Source organism: Rhinolophus sinicus, linkage group LG02 (assembly GCF_036562045.2).
Source record: "Rhinolophus sinicus isolate RSC01 linkage group LG02, ASM3656204v1, whole genome shotgun sequence".
Classification (NCBI taxonomy): domain Eukaryota; kingdom Metazoa; phylum Chordata; class Mammalia; order Chiroptera; family Rhinolophidae; genus Rhinolophus; species Rhinolophus sinicus.
In genome coordinates this window covers 92910135-92928748 of record NC_133752.1, presented here as the reverse complement: position 1 = coordinate 92928748, position 18614 = coordinate 92910135, and the positions used below count along the sequence as shown (strand labels likewise).

The 18614-nt window shown below is 38.6% G+C and overlaps 1 protein-coding gene across 5 annotated transcripts in view; it reads right to left on the bottom strand.

Moving 5' to 3' along the window:
- The window catches only part of PLXDC2 (plexin domain containing 2), a 390269-nt gene that overhangs the window by 212156 nt on the left and 159499 nt on the right, over positions 1 to 18614 (bottom strand). For all 5 annotated transcript variants that reach the window (XM_074324846.1, XM_074324845.1, XM_074324844.1 and 2 more), the window contains one exon: positions 18301 to 18512. In XM_074324846.1, the coding sequence (XP_074180947.1) occupies positions 18301 to 18512 (212 nt within the window). The remainder of the gene's footprint in view (positions 1 to 18300; positions 18513 to 18614) is intronic.

The following is an 18614-nucleotide window of genomic DNA, read 5'->3' as shown; positions in this document are numbered from 1 at the left end:
TATGATGCAGGCATAGGGAGCCACATTGAATCCTCAAATCAGGGTGTGGGGTGGTGGAGTCTGTTCATATGTGTCTAATCTTCTAATCCTTATTGCAGAGAGCAGCCTCCGAGGGTCCCCTGGGGGTCAAGGTGTCCTGGAGTAGCACATCAGACCCCAGAGGAAAGCAGACTCCCTCACATGGCTTTCAGAGTCTGGGCTCCGACTTCAGCCTCACTCTCCCATCCCTTCTTGTGCCCCTCTCTCACTCACCTTGGCCTTCTCTCAGTTCCTGGAATATATTTACCTCCCCCCACCCCTCACCACCTTCTCAAAATGCTGCTTTCCCCACCTAGAATGTTCTGCCCTCCTCACTCCACCATAATGTTTCAACATAAACTTCACCTCTTTGGATATGTCTTCCCCAACTGTCTCATCTTCGAAGGCCCTTCTTACTTCAGCTAATAATCCTTACTTCTCTCTTCATCCACTTCGTTCCTTCATATTTATGATTCTACATTGATTTTATTAGATTACTTCTATCCACCCCACTAGTATAAACTTCAAGAAGGCATCTGCTTTACTTATTAAAATAATACTAGCAACAAGCTCTGATTAAATATTTGTTGAATGAATCAATGAATAAATGGATGAATGAAACCTAGGAATCTTATTATTTTACCTTGTGAAAAAAATGTATTCTGAATTCCTAAATGTCAGTTTATAAATAAATTTATACCATTAAACTAATAGTAAGTCAACAATTGCTAGTCGGCTACTAGATATGTACTAGTTTCATGATGAATTCTTGCTGAGTATAATTGTGAGGTCAGCATTTTATAATAAATGAAATAAAATGTGGCTATGGAGAAAGATCAAAATGGTTGAGGTCTCTAGGTCAGGTCATGTGAGAAGTGAATGGGGAAGAGCCCACTGGATGACAGAGGAAGTGGCCTTAGTCTGCAAGGAGGTCAGAATGAGGATTCACAGGTGAATGTCTCGGGGATAAAATATTTGGTTAAGGATGAGAAAACACTTTAGTAAATCAGGGTGTCAAAAACAAAATTTTCGCTCTTAAGACGGGGTGAAATTACTATTAGAATACATTGAGCAAAGGTTGTTAGGGACGTTATGGATAAGATTCGTGTATTTGAATAAGAAATGTATTTTCTAATATCTCACATTATTTTAACTCTAATTAAACTATGTTTAGTTCAGCTATATTTTAAAATATAGCTACTCCCTGAAATAACTGGTGACTAAACCATTTGCTATTCAGATAGGAAATAACCTGAAATCAATCTGAATTTTCAAAAAAAGCTCTAGATTAGTTTTTTGTCTTCTCCATCATCTTTCCTTTCTACATCCCATCTCTGGCTGGTACTCATTTGTTTCGGTCAGAGCTCTTTGGGCACTTTTTACCTTATGTGATGTCTCATGCTAAATAGAGTTGTCTGGGTGCAAGAAGAAAAACATCTTAACTGATGTTCATTTTTCTCACCAGGTATTAATACTCATTGAAGGTTGTATGCAGTTGTGAGGAGTTCTGTTAACACACGCAAAATGTGGTACAGATGTGAAGGATTAAGCTAAACAATCAGTTTCCAAAACGCTATAGCCAAAGCTTTGGGACCTTTAAGGAAATATTATTTACAAAGAATCGACTATGAACAGAGAGATACCTGCAGAAAAGAGGTTAAGGAATCTCTCCATCGCCATAAACAGGGGTCCATGTGAATGAAGAAAGAGTATGTTTACAGTCTGGTAAACTGAACTGGCTACTTTAAGAGAGAGGGTTCACTGGAAAATGCGCTGAGAAAATGAGTGGAAAGAAGATACAATAAGAGACTTGTATTGTGGCAATCCATGCAGCCAGGCACATGATGGAAGAGGAGTAAGATTCTCTTTAATTAAAGAATAGCTAAGTTCAGACTGGAAGGTTAGGTGTTCAAGTGTTGGAAACTTCCTAAGGACCCCTTTCACAAAATATCATGTAATGAGGTATCTTTTCACACATATCAGGTGTCTTAGTCCACTGAGGCATAAACACCATAAACCGAGTGACTTAAACAACAGAAATTTATTTTCTCACAGTTCTGGAGGCTGGAAGTCTGAGGTCAGTGTGCCAGCAGGGTCAGGTTCTGGTGAGAACCCTCTCCCTGGCTTGCAAACAGCAACCTTCTCATTGTGTCCTCACCTGGCCTTTTCCTCAGTGTCGTGCACCTGGAGAAAGGTCTCTCTCTCTTTTTCCTCTTCTTATAAAGTCATCAATCCTATCAGTTTAGGATCTTTATGAACTCATTTGACCTTAATTACCTCCTAAAAGCCCTATCTCCAAACATAGTCAGGTTGAGGGATTCGGGCTTCAGCATATGAATTGGGAGGCACACACTTCAGTCCATAGCACCAGGTATCAAGTATCAGGAATCAAGGCAGTGCTACAGCATGGTGGTGCATGGAAAGTGGTTGGCTGCATCAAAACCCAGCAACAGGGGATGTGGGTCCTTATCCTGGTTCTGCCAACAATCTAAGCTGAACCCAGTCACTTTGTGTGAGGTCCCACTTATTTCTGTAGAAAGTTATAAAATTGAAAAGAAATGTAAAGCCTCAAGAATCAGTTATTAGGTTGAGTTTCATCCTTTCCTCCCTCCAAATCAATGTGCAACTTAAGAATATTTATGGCTATTTTATACATACTGAATACTATTAAATACATGGTGAGTCAGTTTAATTAATTTCTTATTGATTTTTTTAGTAAGCTGGTTATAGACACAGACCAGACCACACTTCTGTCTTATTAAAAGTTGAACCTTTTGCCAATATTTCAAATTACTTTGACTTTCTAAGTTTGTCTTCCTGGGATATTTTCCGAGAAAAACAACAACAAAAAATGTTGATTGTTTGAAGAAACATCATTGTTTAAGTTGTATTATTTATATATAATTAATAGAATATGTAAAAGTTTTTCTCATTATGTCTAAATAATTTTGAAAATTTGGAATATCAAATCAATCTACCAAGCAGATTTCTTATGAGTGCAATTTCACGCACTGTAATATTTCAGAGGAACAAGAAAACAATATTGACAACTTCCTTCAAAATAACCGGTGAAGGTGAGACTACTAAAACCATCTTGTACTTCTTGCTTTCAAGACACAGACCAGACCACACTTCTGTCTTATTAAACAGTGTGTTTTCCCTGGGGAGCATCAGGAAGTCGCCCACCTGGATTGTACTTCCATAACGTAACTACAGAGGAAAAGCAGGACAGAATTCTGGAATGTAGATCCAAGAATCCTCCTGGATTTGACTGAATTCAACTTAACACATAGAATGCTACCTTTGAAGTGAATACACATGAAGTGAGGAACCTCTCAGCTCCTGGAAGTACGGTGGCTCTCTGGGAGATGGCCTAGTACATATATATCAATCGAGAATGTGATGAGTTATCTGTTAGTACATTCTAGCAACAGCATCTGGTGGCTCATTGCATACACGGGCCTGTGGACAGATTTTATTTTGCCATCACTGTGTTGGTCCACATGTGATTAAGAAAAAAAATGAATGAAGAGCCAGCACTTCATGTTTGTATATCTCTTGGGAAACGAGAAGGCCTGGCATCCTGTGCCCACCTTCCCACATGGCCCCAGTCTGCTGCAGCCGGGCATTCTCATCTGCTCTGCCTCAATCCCCATGCCCCATGGTTTTCCTACACTCAGGAAGAAAATCCCTTGAAATTAATCATGCCACACGTGCTGTTGTCTTTTCTAACACGTGGACTGTTACCAGCATGACCCCAAAGACTCAAATTTGCCGACTGAAGGTAAACCCAGTGACTGTCTTTAAATGGGGAATTGAAGAGTTTCGGAACACTCAGAACCCAATAAAGGCAATTTTTGTGAAATCTCAGGGAAACATATTTGGAATGTGCTAGTAATTTAGGAAGTGGAAACCTACTCTAGTATATGCAACTCTGTTTGGAAGAAGTTTATATGAAATGAAACCCAAAACAGTGGTTAACACAGACATTTTTAAAACTGGAATTCCATCACTTCATGTTAGAAACAGGCAGATACATCATCCATCAAAAAAATGGCAAGAGAAATTCCAGATTGATCACATCACAGAGGCACTTGGACATAGGTCTCTTCTTATTCCGTATGGGAGGTTAAGACACAGATTACTCTATTAAAGGAAGCCTGGGGCTATGGAGAATTCACCAAGGAGTAAGTAGGTACCTAACCATGGGAAGCCCAGTGTTTCTACGAGCCTCGTTCCCTTTTTCCTACCTAGATGCACGATGACCCTGCCTATCTAGAAGAATTATGATGGGTCACTGGTAATGTGCCGAGGAAAAGGGCTTTATACGAGGGCCATGGGAGAAACCTTCTCTCTGCACTTCAGTGACTACCTTACTTCTCTTATCTCCTATCTCTTCTTTTGCAGAAGAAAGGGGTACTCAGATGACTTGAGTAAGAAAACAAATGGACTGCTGTTCAAAGAATCCCAGTGGACAAACTAGAACTGCGTACCCCACTTCACTACTGACTTTAATGTTGACATGGCCAATATAATATCAGGCTTTTGTTGGTCATCTAGGTCTAGTTATTGTCACATTCTATTTTATTTACAGTCCAAGCCACAAGTGAGTCTTGGTTTTCTTGGTCGAAAAGGAACTAAAGTCTCTCTGTCCTTTCTGGGTTTTATGTCAAACCCTCAGTTAAACACTACTCTCCCTGAATCCAATAATATTTGCTTCAAATTAATGGATGTTTCATGAGCATCCACAAAATATCCAGGCTTGTTTCATCCCTCATGGACATAGTAATCTGAGATAAATTTCCCTAGATCAGGTCTTTGGAAATAGTCTGGTGGTTTTATGGCTATATGGCTTGGAGCGATATCCATAGGCTTTTATTGCCAAACAGTGCTTTAAATACAAAGGTCCTTTCACTTATTCTATAAGAGAATCTACTACTTCTCCCAGGGGGTTGCAGTCATGGGGACATAGCAGAATGGTTTCAGACTACACACATCGTTAGTAGTACATGAGTTGCTAGTCAAGAGAAATACTTGGCTGAGAGGGCAAATTTGCCACTAAGGAAGAAGAGGGACCACTATGACTGAACCAGACACAGGGGAGCGAGGCCCTCAGAGGTGTGTGTGCATGTGTGGAAAGAGGTACATGAAAGGAGAGAGAACTGGGGAACCTAATTTTAGCTGCCCCATTGTCATGAGTCCATCATTGTATATCTCCTTTCCAGTTTTCATAATTTCTGATCACTCTTGTTTTTAAAAAATCCATTATGCTTTGATTCCTTTCACTGTGTCTCCTCATCTTCCAGGGCCATAATCTAAAGAGCATAATCAAATCTTCAGCATTCACTGAAGCAAAAGGGAGTCCTAGCCAGTCTTGCATATAACTGTTGAGTTTTTATTGTTGTTTCCATGGTGGGGGGAAGGAAACATGCTAGCTGTATTGCAGGGAAATAAGATACCTAATTCAAATGTAAACTAGATATCTGGTAAAGGGACTACCCAAGCCACCATTGATTTTCCCACACAGAGGTAATTTTCATTTACCATGATTAGAAATGATATGCACACACGTATGTGTGTGGGCACATACATCCACACAAAACATACACACACAAATGCACGTAGATACACACACACACATATATTTACAAACTACCGAAATTTCTATTTAGGCTTTGATAAAAAAGCTCCAGTATATAGCAGTATATAGCAGTCCTGCCTACATGTAAGGATTTTCAAAACCACTACCTATAATGACAAGTTCTTCCGTTTTAATTTTGCAGCTGCAGCCCAAAGGAAGACACTGATACATTGGTATGGTGGCTACTGAGCAGCAGGAAGGTCACTGGAGAAAGCACTGGTAGTGCTAGAATAAAAAGGAACAAAATAGAAAATTGATGTTGGTCCCAGATTCTGCTTCTATGCTGACTCACTCACTCACTGCTGTTTCAGGCACTGTCTCGAAGTTGGAAATCATTTCCTCTTCCTAAATTCTTTATTATCAACGTGTAAAAAGTCAATAGAAAATCAGGAAGAACAGTTCCACAGTCATTTACGGGTTACTATCATATGCATTCACAAGTCATCAGCAATTAAAAAAAATACAGTTCCCTTTGAAGGTGTTTAAATTTTTCTTAAGGAGATAAAAATGCAGTTTTCTTTCTTTTGTCCTTTTATGCAAACGACTGATTGTATGCAGAAAACCTCACATTCGTTTTAATAACAAGCTAAGAAATACACTTTTACAAAGCCGAATTAAAAAAAAAAAAATCCTTGCAGTCCCAGTTATGATTGTTCAGCAACAAAACTGCCCAAACATTGTCAAATACGTTCTAAATCCGCTCAGACCACAGCAAACTATTCAATCAGGCAGAATAATGTTTTGACCACATGGCAAAAGTGATTTTGATTTCCACTTAAGATTTTTGTGGACCAATAAGTAACTGCGCTGTAGCTTCTCGCTGAAGTCTTCTGCAGTGAACCCACGTTGGATGGGCTGTGGGCAGGAGTGAAGAAGGGGGAGCTATTGATGAACTGATTATTTTATTTCCTTGGGTTTATGATGGAAAATATTACTTTCCACAGAGTTTTTGAGTGACAGTGAATATACAAAATTTTGTCTAAAAAGTTTGTTTACTTTTAGAAGATAATTTTACTTTCATCAGGCCCAATGAGTAATGTGAGAAATATTTCTAATGGATACTTACTATTTTGGTCTGGCACAATTTTATATTTATTCATAAAACTGTTTTCTTACTCTTTGATTTGCATTTTTACCATTTGAACGTGACATTCTTCTATTCTGGTAAATATTAACTCCATTCACTTGCAAAAATAGTAAAATGACATCTGATTACTCAATGGACAGTAAAAGATTAAAAGTCATTCTTTGTTCAATTGGTATTTAAGAAAGAGAAAATGATTGTCTATGCCTGGTTTCTAAGATAATAGATCATTCCATAACACTATTAATATTTACAGGAGACAGATTAATTTTTAAGTTCCATTTGAAGGTTTGTTAGTTACAATGTTCCTTGTAACATTTTCAAAACATGAAATTTAAAATGATTTTTTACTCTACACTAGTTTTAAATGACAGAAAAAGTAAAGATATCCTCAAATATGAACACTATGCAAAGCACTATTACCTGAGAAAACTGGAGAATATTATAACCTAAATTTTTCTTGGAGAAAAAAAAATCTGAGAATCACAAGTCCTTGAATTCATCCTTGAAAATTATAAAATTTTCCAGATTAAAATTCATGAAAACCTAAAAACTGAGGCAGCATTATTTTTAATGAAAAATCCTATCATGAGATGAAATAATTTTAGTTTTAGAAATACCTAAAGGACCTTCTTAATAAAAGGTGTTGTGGTTAAGTCAAAATTTTAATTTAAACAGATAGAAATTCGCTTTGCAAGTTTTTCTTTCAAATTCCTTTGGCCACAAGTGGGCTCAGCACTGTGAATCCAAAATAATATGGATAGATAGATGATTGACTGACAGAGACTGTCTAAAAGATGAATGTTAGTGTTTTCCGTAGCTTTGCCCTTTAAGCTAGAGATTGCGTAAACATATGAACGAAACTTATGAAAAGAGCTAGAAATTACTTATAAAAGAGAAATCGTTTCAGCAGTGCTTAATCCATTCACTCAGTTCAGTACCATGGATTACAAACTATTATTTCAATTTAATAGCGCAGGCCTGAAACACCGTATAGAAAATAGCTCAAAACTACTGTTCCCCAGGGCTGCAAAGTTCAATTCTTCTCTTGATTCTAGACAGATTCAGGCCATCTGTGCATTGCTGGGACATGAACAGAAAACTTTTCTTTTAGGGATGAACAAAAAGAAACTTAAGATAGTCTGTTTACATTCTTAATGTTATCACCTATTCTTACAATGATTTTCAGATATTTGATGCCTTTTTTTTAATAGAGTGGCATATTAGCAAATTTCTTTAAGACAAATGCAATACACATGCACATGCTTTGTTTTAAAGAGACCCTTGTCTAGCTTAAAATTGCTTCAGAAATACAAGGTGTAGCAGAAGTCCCCTGAGCACTCAGCAAAGTATATCATATTATACATCATTGCTTAAAACAGAAATACTATTTTTCATACCTTAAATTCAAGTAATCAGAAAATTTTAAATGTCTTCTGTTTTTGTAATGGTCCACTTAGGTGTGGATTTGAAAGTACTTTCAAGTCACAATTACATGAGACACCTTTGACAAAGGTCCATGGAAATTTCTGGGTACCACATAAAATTACAGAACGCCGTTACTTATCAGAGGCCTATATTCCTTATTTTTTCAATGATTTGGTGCTAAATTGCAGAGTGTTCATTAATTTGTTTGATAAAATAAGGCAAAAACTTGGTGTGATTTAGTGTATCAAATTGGTATTAGTATTTCTAAAAATTAAGTAAGTTCATGTCATAGTGGCTGTCAGATTCATGATACTGCAAGTCTTCATGGAAATCAAGTACTGGCCCCAATATTCCTTCAGTTGTAGAAATAAAAATCATGCTATTGTTAGGCCAGTACCCACTCAGACCTATTTAGTATTTGAGCCATAATCACTTTATTACTCCGTTTCTGATTCTGAAAAAAAAAAAAAAAAATCACAGAAAAAAAAAACTAATCCTTAAAACATAATCCATTAATATAGAATGGGACTGTCCAGTGAATGACTCCAGAAGCTCTCTTTGCTGCCCAGAAATGAGACAGTTCAACAGCTGAGGAGATAGTGAAGGGAAGCAGAGTTGGCCACCCCAAAATATGCCTTTTGGGATATCGATTATTTTAATAAACCAAAGACTCAGGGGGAAAACAATTTTTTTCTTTTCTCCTTCCTTCTAACTGCCTAAAAGGAATTTAGACAGAAAACTTGGTCCAGGAAGGGAGTTTCATCACAGATAACCATAGTTTAATATGAACTAAGTGTGACAGATGGGGAGGAGCCTAGCAAGGTCCCTTTGATCAAAGGCCTCTCTGTGTCCCATTGTTAAATATGACCCAGCAAACATCTATTTACCAAACATTTGCTCTCCTATCTCTATGTGAATTGCCTGCCCTGTGAAGTCCCAAACCACAAGCCCTCTCCACTATCTCCAGGACAGCACGCAAGCCCTAACTGCTGGGTCTGTCCCAGGGCCTGCTGGTCTGTTGTGGGGTCTCAAATTCTATTGAAACTTGTATATGTACATACATAATAAATTTAGCAATTTTCTCCTATTAATCTGTCTCATTTTTTTTTCATATCGTGTTTTGTTTTATTCAACTCATTCATTAAATAAAGACAAGTTAGATTTAGTGAAAAGATTGACATAATTAAGGGAAAATGTCAATTATCAAGGGAAAATAATTAAGGGAAATTATTTTCCACATAGGATTCTCTATCAGATTGTAATACATTGTTATACTATATCACGAAAAAACACTCAGTATTAGAGCAAATTATTTATGTAATTCTTCTGAGAACTGCATTGTACAAAAGCTATACAAATCATCTAGAACCACACAATCTCTTTGCTGAAATGATTCTGAAAAAGAATCTAGTCATTCATGCTAAAAATGGATCTGTGAAACAAGAAAACTTCTATGATAAATGAACAGGAAGCAAAAATCCCTGCAATTAAAACTCCACATCCATTTTGAATACACAAGTTTTACCAAATGTCATTCTGTTCATTCTTGAGAGCATCTTGTAGATATGACGATGAGGTTTTAGCAACATGATCACTAACATTCTCTTTTTGATTAAGAAAATGCAATCAGAGCTTGATCAAAGGTACCAGCCTGCTACTAAAAAGCTGGAAACGTACAAAATAGAACAGACTAGGTTTCATGAGCACACACAATGTAGACTTAATTCATCTTATCTGTCTACACCTTTTCATAGAATTCTCTCTTTCTCTGTCTCTCTCTCTGTCTCTCTGTCTCTCTGTCTCTCTCTCTCTCTCTCTCTCACACACACACACACACACACATACACACACACACACACATCATAAGACAAGGCTGTATGCAAGTACCTTAAGAGAGAGCATGCACGCACGTACAGTGGGAGCGCTGAGAGAAGAGTAACGGATTCTGATTTGGAAACAGGTTCATGTCTTACAAAACTCGCCTGAACTCCCATAGGTTGAACATAGCATTCAGAGTGCATTCTCCACTATTGAAATCTATTTGCACATAACCTTTAAACTTACAAACAATTAATAGTTTTGCTCCTACAGTGTTTGGTTTATTAGAAATGGTGTTTTTACCAGAAATAGTAAAGAAAGGGGAATCTGCTTCCAAGCGTCTACTTCTATTTGCTTCTCAGTAGTATGTTATTATTTCAAAATATGTAGGGTGGGCATTCTTATTGAATCATTGCAACCACTAGCCAGCAACTAAATATGTGCCTTGTTCATTTGATTAATAGTCCAGCCTGAAGAACTTCTAGGGTAGAAGGAAAATTATGTTTCTGCCCCCACAATAGGTTCTGCTCTATGCAAGAAGATGGGCTGATCCTGACTGAGCACAACATTCCATGGCACCTGGTGACGCCAACCCAGTTAATGGTTAGATGACATTTTCTAGCACCTTTGAAACTGCTGGCAGGTAACTTGACTGCTGGGTGCTTGATCCTTGAGTGTTTATTTCCCCTGTGTATGGCCCTCCTCATGCTCATCCAATAAAGTGGAAAAGCAAATGGGACACATCCCTCCCTGGAGCACCTCTCCATGACTGCCAGGGGAACAGGGGACTTGAGCACCTGTGACTTGTCTGCCCCCGAGCTCCCACCATACCTAGTGGCCACTTGCTCCTTCACCCTGAACCTCTGGCTCAGCATATAAAGACAGGAAACGTTCTGGATCACCGAAGCAATGAATTTGTTTCTTCAGCCGAGTTTTTAAATCAATTAGATAAAGATCTAGACCTATGACATTAGGCTGTAATAGAAATTTTATTGAAAATCATAATTTTCATAAAAGCGTATTTTAAATGTCCTGTGGAAAGTTAATCTGGGCAAAGAAGAAACATAAGATTGCACAATGACAGAAAACAAATTCAACAGATTAACAGTTACCTTGAGTTCCCTACATGTATTAGAAGTTCCCTGTCACTGTCACTAGTTAATGCAAAGAGAGGCAGAGGATATAACAGCGTCCTCATGAATGGCTAGGAAACTGAGGTAGAAAAAACTCAGTGCAATATTCTTATAGTTAATCTCAGAGTCCTGGTGGGGATAGGTTAAACATAACATTTCTTTTTGTACGTGGACAATACAAGTATATTATTCATTCTGAAACATAATTCTTATTCTGCAAATACATTATATGACTAAAACACTAATTTTACAATCTGTTTTATCATTTCGAAGACTATTTCCAGGCCATACCTGTAAGTAAACTTAATTAGCCAATAGTGAAGCATCATAGAGATAATGCAGTTATTCTTTAAGTAACTCTTTGAAGGACAGTTAAGAATCTTTTTCCATTTTTGTTTCAATAAAGAGCTGACATGTCAAGCTGAGAATAATCTATAACTGATCAAGATATATGATACTCTATTTTAAATCCTCATTATCTTTTTAGAAGATGAGCAATAATGGCAGATAAGTCCTGCCTGATTTACTATTTTCAGTGCAAATTTCTTCTTTGAAAGCTAAAAGTCCTCATCAATACTCTTCAAGAATACAAATGGGATTAAATCAGAAGTTTGAAACCACAAGTTTTTGCCAGTTACCAAAACAGAAGAAATTGAAATAGATTTTGTTGTCAGTTCACGTACAATCTTTGGCAATGCAGAGCTGAAGACGTAAGGTCAACTCACAGCTCATATGAGATGGCTGCTGTCAAATTTGTGGCAGGCCACCCTGCCGGGGAGACAATGACAAGGATCTGTAATTAATCCTTAGAATCAAACAAGTGCTGGGAGGGTGGGCAAAACTTTGGTCATAGCGGTTAATGTTAGTTAATGCTGAGAAATCTAAATCTTTCTCAAATTCGTATGCTCACCCATAGCCTTTTCCCTAACTACTATCTCATGTCACTCCACAACAATCCTCATCGAATGTTAATTCATCTTTCCACTCCTAGATTTGGGCTGTCTGACCCAATCTGTACTCATCCCCCCATAGCAGTATTTCAGGAGCATCAATGCAATCTTTCCTCTCCCTATTTAAAATCTTTCAGTGGCTTCCAAGTACCTTCCTGATAAATCCCAAACACCTAACATAGTGTTATGAACTGAATGTTTGTGTCTCCCCAAACGCATTGGGTTGAAATCCTAGCCCCCAGTGTGACCATACAAGAAAGTGGGGCCTTTTGGTCATGAGAGTGGAGCCCTTATGAATGGGATTAGTGCCCGTATAAAAGATACTCCAGAGAGCTTTCTAGCCCTGTCAGCCATATGAGGACACAGCAGAAAGATGGCTGTCTGCAAAGGAAGAGGGCTCTTATCAGACACTGAATCTAGCAGTTCCTTGATCTTAGACGTCCCAGCCTCCAGAACTGGGAGAAATTAGTATTTGTTTAAGCCACCAGTTTATGGCATTGTTGTTATAGCAGCCCAAAGGGACTAAGACACACTGTATAAAAATGAGATTTAAAATCTTGACCCTGCTTATCTTTGCAAAACTGTCTAGAAATACCTGATAGTTGACTACTATCTAATTCTCTTTTCATGAGTTGGTTCAGTGACACCGTGTCCCTACATTAATTCTGGATCTCTACAGAATAAGGGTCTTCCTCTGGTTGTTGATTAACCTATGAAGTGTTTCTCCTCCTTTGCAAGCTCATTCCTCATATGCCTTTTTTTTTTTTTTTTCCCCTCATTTTTTTTGTGGAAGCCAATCTGACACATATGTGTATTTGGGAAATTTCAATTTACTCTTGTTCAAATGAGTGTGCTTCTTCAGGATTAATCTTAGCATTCCCTTTGCACTGCTTTGTGATTCTGCAACCACATACGAAAGCTTCTGCAAGTTTAAGATCCCCTAAAAGGGAAATTGGAAATGCTTCATTTTAAAAAAAATAACCTATACCAGCTTTTCACATTCATAATAAGTAACAGAGCTGTTATGTATCAGGTGGTACTTTTTTTTCCTTTTGAAAAATGTCATAAACCTGTATTATCATACTCTTTTCATATGTAAGTATTGTCTTCTGTGAGTTCACTGAGCAGAACAGAGGCCTGAGGGAAGAATCAGCCCAGCAATATTTCACATATTTTTATTACTCTATTTCTGTGAAATGGGATGATATGTCTTATTACTCTCCTATATTTATATCCGTTATTGTTATTGTCAGATCTCTGAAGTAGAGAAAGCTTATTTAGACTTGAAACACACGAGCAGTAGGATTTTCATCATCTAAGAATATTCTGATGTATTCTCTATAGAGCAAACATACTGTAGACATTCAGCCCGCATGGGACATTATGAAATTTGCCTTTTTCTTTGCAAAATAATCATTCAAGCAACCGCACTCTTTTTCAGATTAAGCATTTGCCAGTGGCTTCTTTTCTTTCAAATAGATTACCTAGTTAGGGACTGCAATAAAATATTAGAATACACATCATAACCATGTGTGCAGCAATTAGTGATAGCTAACTTTTTAAAGGAACATATTGCACAATTTGTAAAAACTAAGATGCATCCACAATGGACAATGTATGCCCCAACAGAAGATCAGAGAGTTTTACCCTATACATTTAGGAGAAAAATGGTTGATCTCTAGTTTTCAGCTCCATTTAGCACACATATTTGGTGACCATTCTCAACTGCACCTTCCTCAGATAAGAGCTTTAAGGCAAACCTAGATGATACGACACTTGCTGGACATGCCTTTAATTTTCAATTTGGTGCCAGAAGGAGAAATCCATGAGACATGTTATTGGTAAGCAACTCAATGTAATCTATGATTTTTCAGAACATTTATATCCTCAAAAGCACTAGCGAAATTTGTTCTGTGCTCTAACTTCTTGCAGCTCAGAGTATGGCATGTGGTTCAGCCACGTCTGTATTACCTGAGAGGCACTGGTCAAACTTACAATTTCTGAGTCAGTTTGGATCATAAAGCTAAACTTACTAATTCCTAATCTCCATTTTTAAATCTTCCCTTTTTCAAGTTACCCAGGTGCTTTTCAATTAAGGCAAAAAAAATCACTTCATAATCCTTTTCAGAAACACTTTCTTTGTCCCAAGACAAAGCTCTCAATATTGCATGTGAATAAAGTGAGGGAAACCACACATTTGGTTCAGCGTTAGAAAGGAATTTGGGATTGATTTCTGGAAAGCAAATAAGTATAAGTTACCAACACCGCTACACAAGAATAAGACAATGAAACGGAGCTTCATGAAGACCAGTTATTCTCATCAGTTCTTCTCACTGCTCAGGCCCTCGCAGTTCTATAAGGCACCACTGATGCTATGAGATCTCTGTGACAGAAAAAAGCATGGCAGCCAGCGGGGAGACGAAGAAACATGCACAGCTTGTCCATGCATGTGTCCCCGGCTGCTCAAACAAGACTGAATCAGGAATGGAATTCAACCTCAGCTGAAGGTCCTGGAAACTCTTATACTCCCAAAGTAATCACAAAAAGCTCACGAGTGACTACGCTATGACACCTCACTCTCAATACCTACTAATCAGAAGACGACTCTGCTCTTTTTACTTGGTAAGTGGTTATGTGTCCACATGAACAGAGAAAATAAATGCAAGAGGACAGCCTCACATAAATCGATGTGCAGATCAACAGTGGCATTTGCTTGTTCAATAGGAAATACTACTGGTTTCAAAACGTCTTTAGACCTTCAGGGGAAGAAGATTGAAACAATCACCACCACCACAGCAACAAACTTCAGCTGGAAGAATTCTTTAGCTGGAATACTGAGTTCTACAGTATCCTTCCTTATCTGTTCTTGTGCAAGGCCAGAAAAAATACTGTCACCAATGTAAGATAATAGCAGGCTTTGTTTCATAATGGGTTTGTGCCAAAATAGTAAATATGCTGTTGTCTTTTTTTTTCTGTCTTTGTTTAGTGAAAGTGGGACATAAAGTCTAGACAAGGGCAGAAGTTGGAGAACATGCATGGGAATACCATTCTGGTGGTTTTAGTCTCACTGGGACACAAATTATTTTAACAGCTATTACTACAGCCAGGGCTCGTAGGCAAAGTAATTCTGATTCCCGATGTGGACTTTAGGAGCATCTAAAGGAAAAGTAAGCATAGTCTTTCATTGACCATATTGATTATAATTAACAGTATAAATCAAAATGCTTATTCCTAAAAAATAAGAAAGTTCTCATCACAGTACCCAGCATTGCGTAGGCACTCTATAACCATTTGCTTCCTTCCTTTCTTCTTCCTGTTTTTAAGTCAATCCAGAAAAAGTATTTTCCCCAAAAGAGACACAGTAATGTTCAAAAAGGCTATTTGAAGGGCCAGGATAAATAAACTATAGAGACGTTTCAGATGTAGGCTTTTGTTTCCATAACTAGTGGTGATGCCAAGAAACAACTTATGGGACTTTAGATCCCCAATAATCTTAATCAATCCCCAGAACCCCATCAAATCAATAAACTCTCAAAATAAAAGCAGTTCTCTTATCGTGCACATCTAGCTTCAAGACAAGTCCCTTTCCAGCCCGACTGTAACCCCAATGTTACTTCCATATTGATATTTGCCACTGTCCAAAATGGTTACATAATCAAAGTACCACTTATTTTTCCTTATATATTACAGGAAGCAAAGTCAAGTAGAAAGGCTAATCCTTAGAAGCTGGGCAGACCTGAGTTTGAATACCAGCCCCTTTACTCATTAATGGGAGTCATGAGAAAAAAATACGAAACCGAAATCTCAAATTGCCCTCATGTAAAAGTCACTGAGATTACCTAGCAAACCTTGGAATGCAAATGTCACTGGGCTGATGTAAGGACTAAGGAAAATGGTATCCATGCACCACCTGCCACCTCTTAGCACCAACTGGGTACCCAGCAAAGAGCTTCCTGCACCATCCTTCTTCCTTTTTACTGATTCAAAATCAGTACGTTAGGTGGTCTCCCTCTGTTATGTAGGGTAGAAAAGAAAAAAAAATTGGCAGAATAACAAAATTGCAGCTATAATAACAACTGGGATTTGTATTTTGAGGAGTGCTAATACATCAATGAGTAAAGGGATTTTCTAGTTTACAAATGATTAAGAAAAGTCAGCCTCCTGCACAGAGATCACAAAGTTCTAGGAATCTGTGCTCTCCACTTTCAGTCTCAGTGGGTACAGTTTTGGGCAGAGAATAAACACCTCTGCTTCTCTCCAGTTCTCCATTCTTTATGTTGCACGCTAGCTAAAGACCTTTGCAGGGAAGAATTACATTGCCTACTTCAAGTTGCTATAACAACATAGTTGCCAAAATAGCAGGCAATCTGCAGGAGCCAGAATAGCATCTTATAGATATTGTATGACTTCTAGCACTGAAAGTCTTCCATACACTGGCACATTTTCTTTGTCTGGTACGGGGCCTGGCAGAGTCAGCCAGGGACCACCGGAATCACATGCTAGTTAAGGAGATGAAAAGGGGTTTTGAAAATTGCTGGGCTTCTCACATATGCAGAATCCCAATGCCTGTGCTTCAGATCTCCTGAAGAGTCTTGTCATTAATGAGGGAACAAAGGATGTCTTGACACTATTTGCAGAATTGTGGAGTATCTGTTTCATGAAGTTGAGTTCTTTTCCTAAATAATGAGCATTTCAGGGCAGTCAAAAGAATGCTACCTGGTTCTTTTGAAGTATGAAGCCTGTCACCTGGGAGAAAGCAGGAACTAAAACTAAAACTTCAGGTTGAGAGAGAATATATGAAGAGACAATGGCTGGATCACAGATAATAATAGAACCCTGACCCCAACTTCTATAGTTGGGGTTTGGGGAGCTAGCACACAATCGTGGCAGCGACTGGCGCAGGGTGGGCAAGACTTGATTAATAACTGACAGCTTCCCTACTGCTTTGTCAATGCAATCAACTCAGGACCAACCAGAGGGAGCCAAACATGCTCCCCCAACCAATCATATGAGATGCTCTGCTTCTCATTAGCCCACCTCTAGCTTCTCTGGGCCAATAGCCACCAATCAGAGCTTACCTGGAACCTCTTTTTACCCTGAAAAAAACTTTCACACTCCCCCGTTTCTGATTCTCTACCAAGGTCAGGTGATGGAGGCTAACTCCCTTGCCATAGCAAACTGAATAAACACCCTCTGTTCTCATTTGGGTGGCTTTTGCCTATTTCCATAAGATTTACCTGTTTGTTTTTGTTATATCTAGTGTCCTATCCAAACCATATTTTATGGTTTGCAGATTCTCAATGCTAAGGGCTATGGAAACTTAACTAATGTAATATACAGAGACCTCAGGGTAACCCTAAAATCTGCCTAAAATGTGCCCTCAGAAAACTTCCAGAGTCACCAAACCCATCGGCAACCATCCTTCTCCTTACACTTCATGGCTTCAACCTTAACAAAGAATTACTTACAGTCACAGAGGAACTAACCATCCCAGTTTGCTCAGAACCGCCCCATTTTTAGCAGTGAAAGTCTTCCATACACCCCAGGAAACCTCTCATTCCTGGGCAAACCAGGAGAGTTGGTGACTCAACGTACCCCTCAGTGTGCCATGCCGTTCTACGACTCAGCCACGGCAGACGTAATTCGCTCTGTCAGGAATCTCCTCTCTTACCCCCGACGGGTTACCTGGTGAGCTCCCCTCAGTCAGCCAAGCCCCTGCCTACATGCCAACTCCTAGAATTAGCCTCTTTGACAACAGCCCACCACAAGGCGGCGCTCACTCCGTCCTGCGTGCTTGCCACGCTACAGCCTGTTTGCTATTTTGTACAGATCACATGGCATAGGGATGATTTGGTTATGGCATTTAGAACCTATACAATAAATTCTTCGCAGGCAGGCAGGCAGGCGCTGTATTGTATTCATCTTCGTGTCCCCTTACTGTCATCACATCAAGCCCATGTTTATCTGGTTCAAGACTAGATGAATTTGTGAGTGATTAAATGGCTGAGCTATTTATTCATTTAATTAATACAATTATTTATTATTGGGTTACTGAATATTAACAGATTAATTATTTATTGATGAATTAAATTCATCTTTACCAAAAAACACAAAAAAGTCCCAAAGCTCTGGATTGAGCTGAAGGGACAGCTTATATATGTGGAAGTCAGATGCCTTACAAGAAATATATTCATTAACGCATTTGAATTGCCGCGATTGTTTACCTACCTCGATCTGGGTGGTGTTGTCCTGCCCGTCATCCAGGAGCAGGTCTGTGAAGCCCCTGGGCTCTGGGGAGTCTTGGCCCATGCTTGCTCGATTGGTGTCCACCGCTTTGAGGGTGTCTGAGTTCCTTTTCCACCGGTGGCTGAATGCATGTGTGTCCACTTCTATCTCCTCTTCTGTTTGCGGGAAGGTCTGAGCAACTTGATATCGCCAATCTGTTTGAAAAGAAATAAAATAATGAGTTACTACTTGCTATGAATCACGCACACGCTCTCAACTTGGGCAGAAAAAAAAATTCTGCTAGTTATGAAAATAGA